The sequence below is a fragment of the Cyprinodon variegatus genome, unplaced genomic scaffold (assembly GCF_000732505.1).
Source record: "Cyprinodon variegatus isolate N-32 unplaced genomic scaffold, C_variegatus-1.0 Scaffold707, whole genome shotgun sequence".
NCBI classification, from domain to species: Eukaryota; Metazoa; Chordata; class Actinopteri; order Cyprinodontiformes; family Cyprinodontidae; genus Cyprinodon; species Cyprinodon variegatus.
In genome coordinates, this window is record NW_015151160.1 from 339,128 (window position 1) to 340,801 (window position 1,674).

Below are 1,674 nucleotides of genomic sequence, written 5' to 3' on the forward strand. Positions count from 1 at the left end.
TGCTCTTTACTGAGTTCCAATTAATATCTTTCTTCTTTTCTTCTAAACTGTAAATACTGTAATGACTATAAAGTAAACAAAATATGAAGCCAGAAACATGTAGAAAAAAAAATCACCTATCATAATTTGTCTTTCAAAGCCACCATTTGCAGTAAAAACATGAAGATTCTTCATGGGTCTCTTTCATCATCTTGGTGTTTGTGACCCATTTTTCCATTATTCGCCATTACTTACCTGCTTGTATAACTCAGTTTCAGCCAAGCTTTTATTTTTCCACATCACAAGCAGTCTTTCTTTAGTGCATCTTAAGTAAGATTTAAATAACTGTTGAAATGATACCCTGCCCTGATACATACAATTCTAGAAATGTGACACTGTGTACTTACGTATGTATGTTGGATATAAGTTAGTAGCATGTGAACACATTACCATTTGGTGAGTAAATACTTTGATGCATTCTTCAGGACCCAGGGACTAAATTGGTTTTATGCTCTTTAAAAGGAATTTAAAACTCAATTTAATATCTGTTGCTGTTGATTCCCCAAATTTAAAGAGCTTTGGAAAAAAATATTCAGATGCTATGGCTCTGCAAATAGCTATGATTTCATTGAGGTTGATTTTAACAGTTAGGAAATAGTGTTTTTTTCTACTACTTGATGGACGGAGGGTCTATATGAATGTTAATTTGTGGTTTCCTCTTCCTGTCCACGGCAGCTCCATTCAGCTCAGCTGTTTTGAACTGCTCTCAGCCAACTCCAGCCTCACTGCTCAGGTCCCTTGAGCCGGTGTTTGAACTGAAATCTCTTCGACCTGTGATAAATATCTCAGTCCCGACCCGAGTTGGAATTGAATTTACCCTCTTTGGCATTTTGGGAGTGGTAGGAAATATATTTGTCTCTAGATATATTCAGAATGGTAGTCAACAATTTGTAGATTTTGCTAAAGAACTGGATCTATTTAACTTCTTTTCTTTTCTTGATTTTTTGTTAAAATGTTTCTTATGGAGAAGGTGTTTGCTTTTATTTTCAGGATGAGAAGAGCCAGGTTCTGACAACTTTCATATGGGAAACTCTAGTGAGTATTTTCCTTGTATAGTTCTTTAATAGAGTTTAAGTTTAAGAAAAAAAGGGGGAAAAAAGCATATTAATGTGCTGCATTCTGCTGATAAAAAAAAAAAGTTTTCTATTTCAATTAAAACATGTTATCATTGCAGGAATGGAAAAATGAATTTACGTCGTGGGACCCAGTGGAGTGTGGTCTTGAATGGATTGCAATTGCAAGAGACTTGCTCTGGGTACCAGATATCGTCATCAACGAGTTGTAAGTTATTTTTAGGAAAGTAGATAAATGATTGAGAACATAGAGATGTCAGGGTTTACATGGGATATAACTCTGGATTACCTTTTAAAAGAAAGCTTCTGTTTGCTCTCACATATTTGTTTGGCCTCTTTTGGCTTCATTTAGCTCCTAGACACAATGTCTACTTAATTTAATCAAAACTTTGACCAAATGAAGTCTTGAGATTAATGTAAAGGGAAAGAAAAAAATAGTAGGTAGCACTTTTTCTAGTTTTAGAAATAATTTCTAAACATTTGGTGTGCATTTCTTTTTCTCCAGAGTTCTTGCTTAGTGAAAAGAACATCTGGGTTTTAGGTTGGTTGAGTGTTTGAAAAA

At 34.5% G+C, this 1,674-nt stretch overlaps 1 protein-coding gene across 1 annotated transcript in view; it reads left to right on the forward strand.

Annotated features, from left to right (window-relative positions):
• Positions 1 to 498: 498 nt before the first annotated feature.
• Positions 499 to 1,674, forward strand: part of LOC107097572 (5-hydroxytryptamine receptor 3E-like) — a 7,116-nt gene continuing 5,940 nt past the window's right edge. Inside the window, exons 1-3 of the mRNA XM_015394761.1 lie at positions 499 to 878; positions 1,030 to 1,074; positions 1,214 to 1,320. Of these exons, the coding sequence (XP_015250247.1) occupies positions 678 to 878; positions 1,030 to 1,074; positions 1,214 to 1,320 (353 nt within the window). The 5' untranslated portion in view covers positions 499 to 677. The remainder of the gene's footprint in view (positions 879 to 1,029; positions 1,075 to 1,213; positions 1,321 to 1,674) is intronic.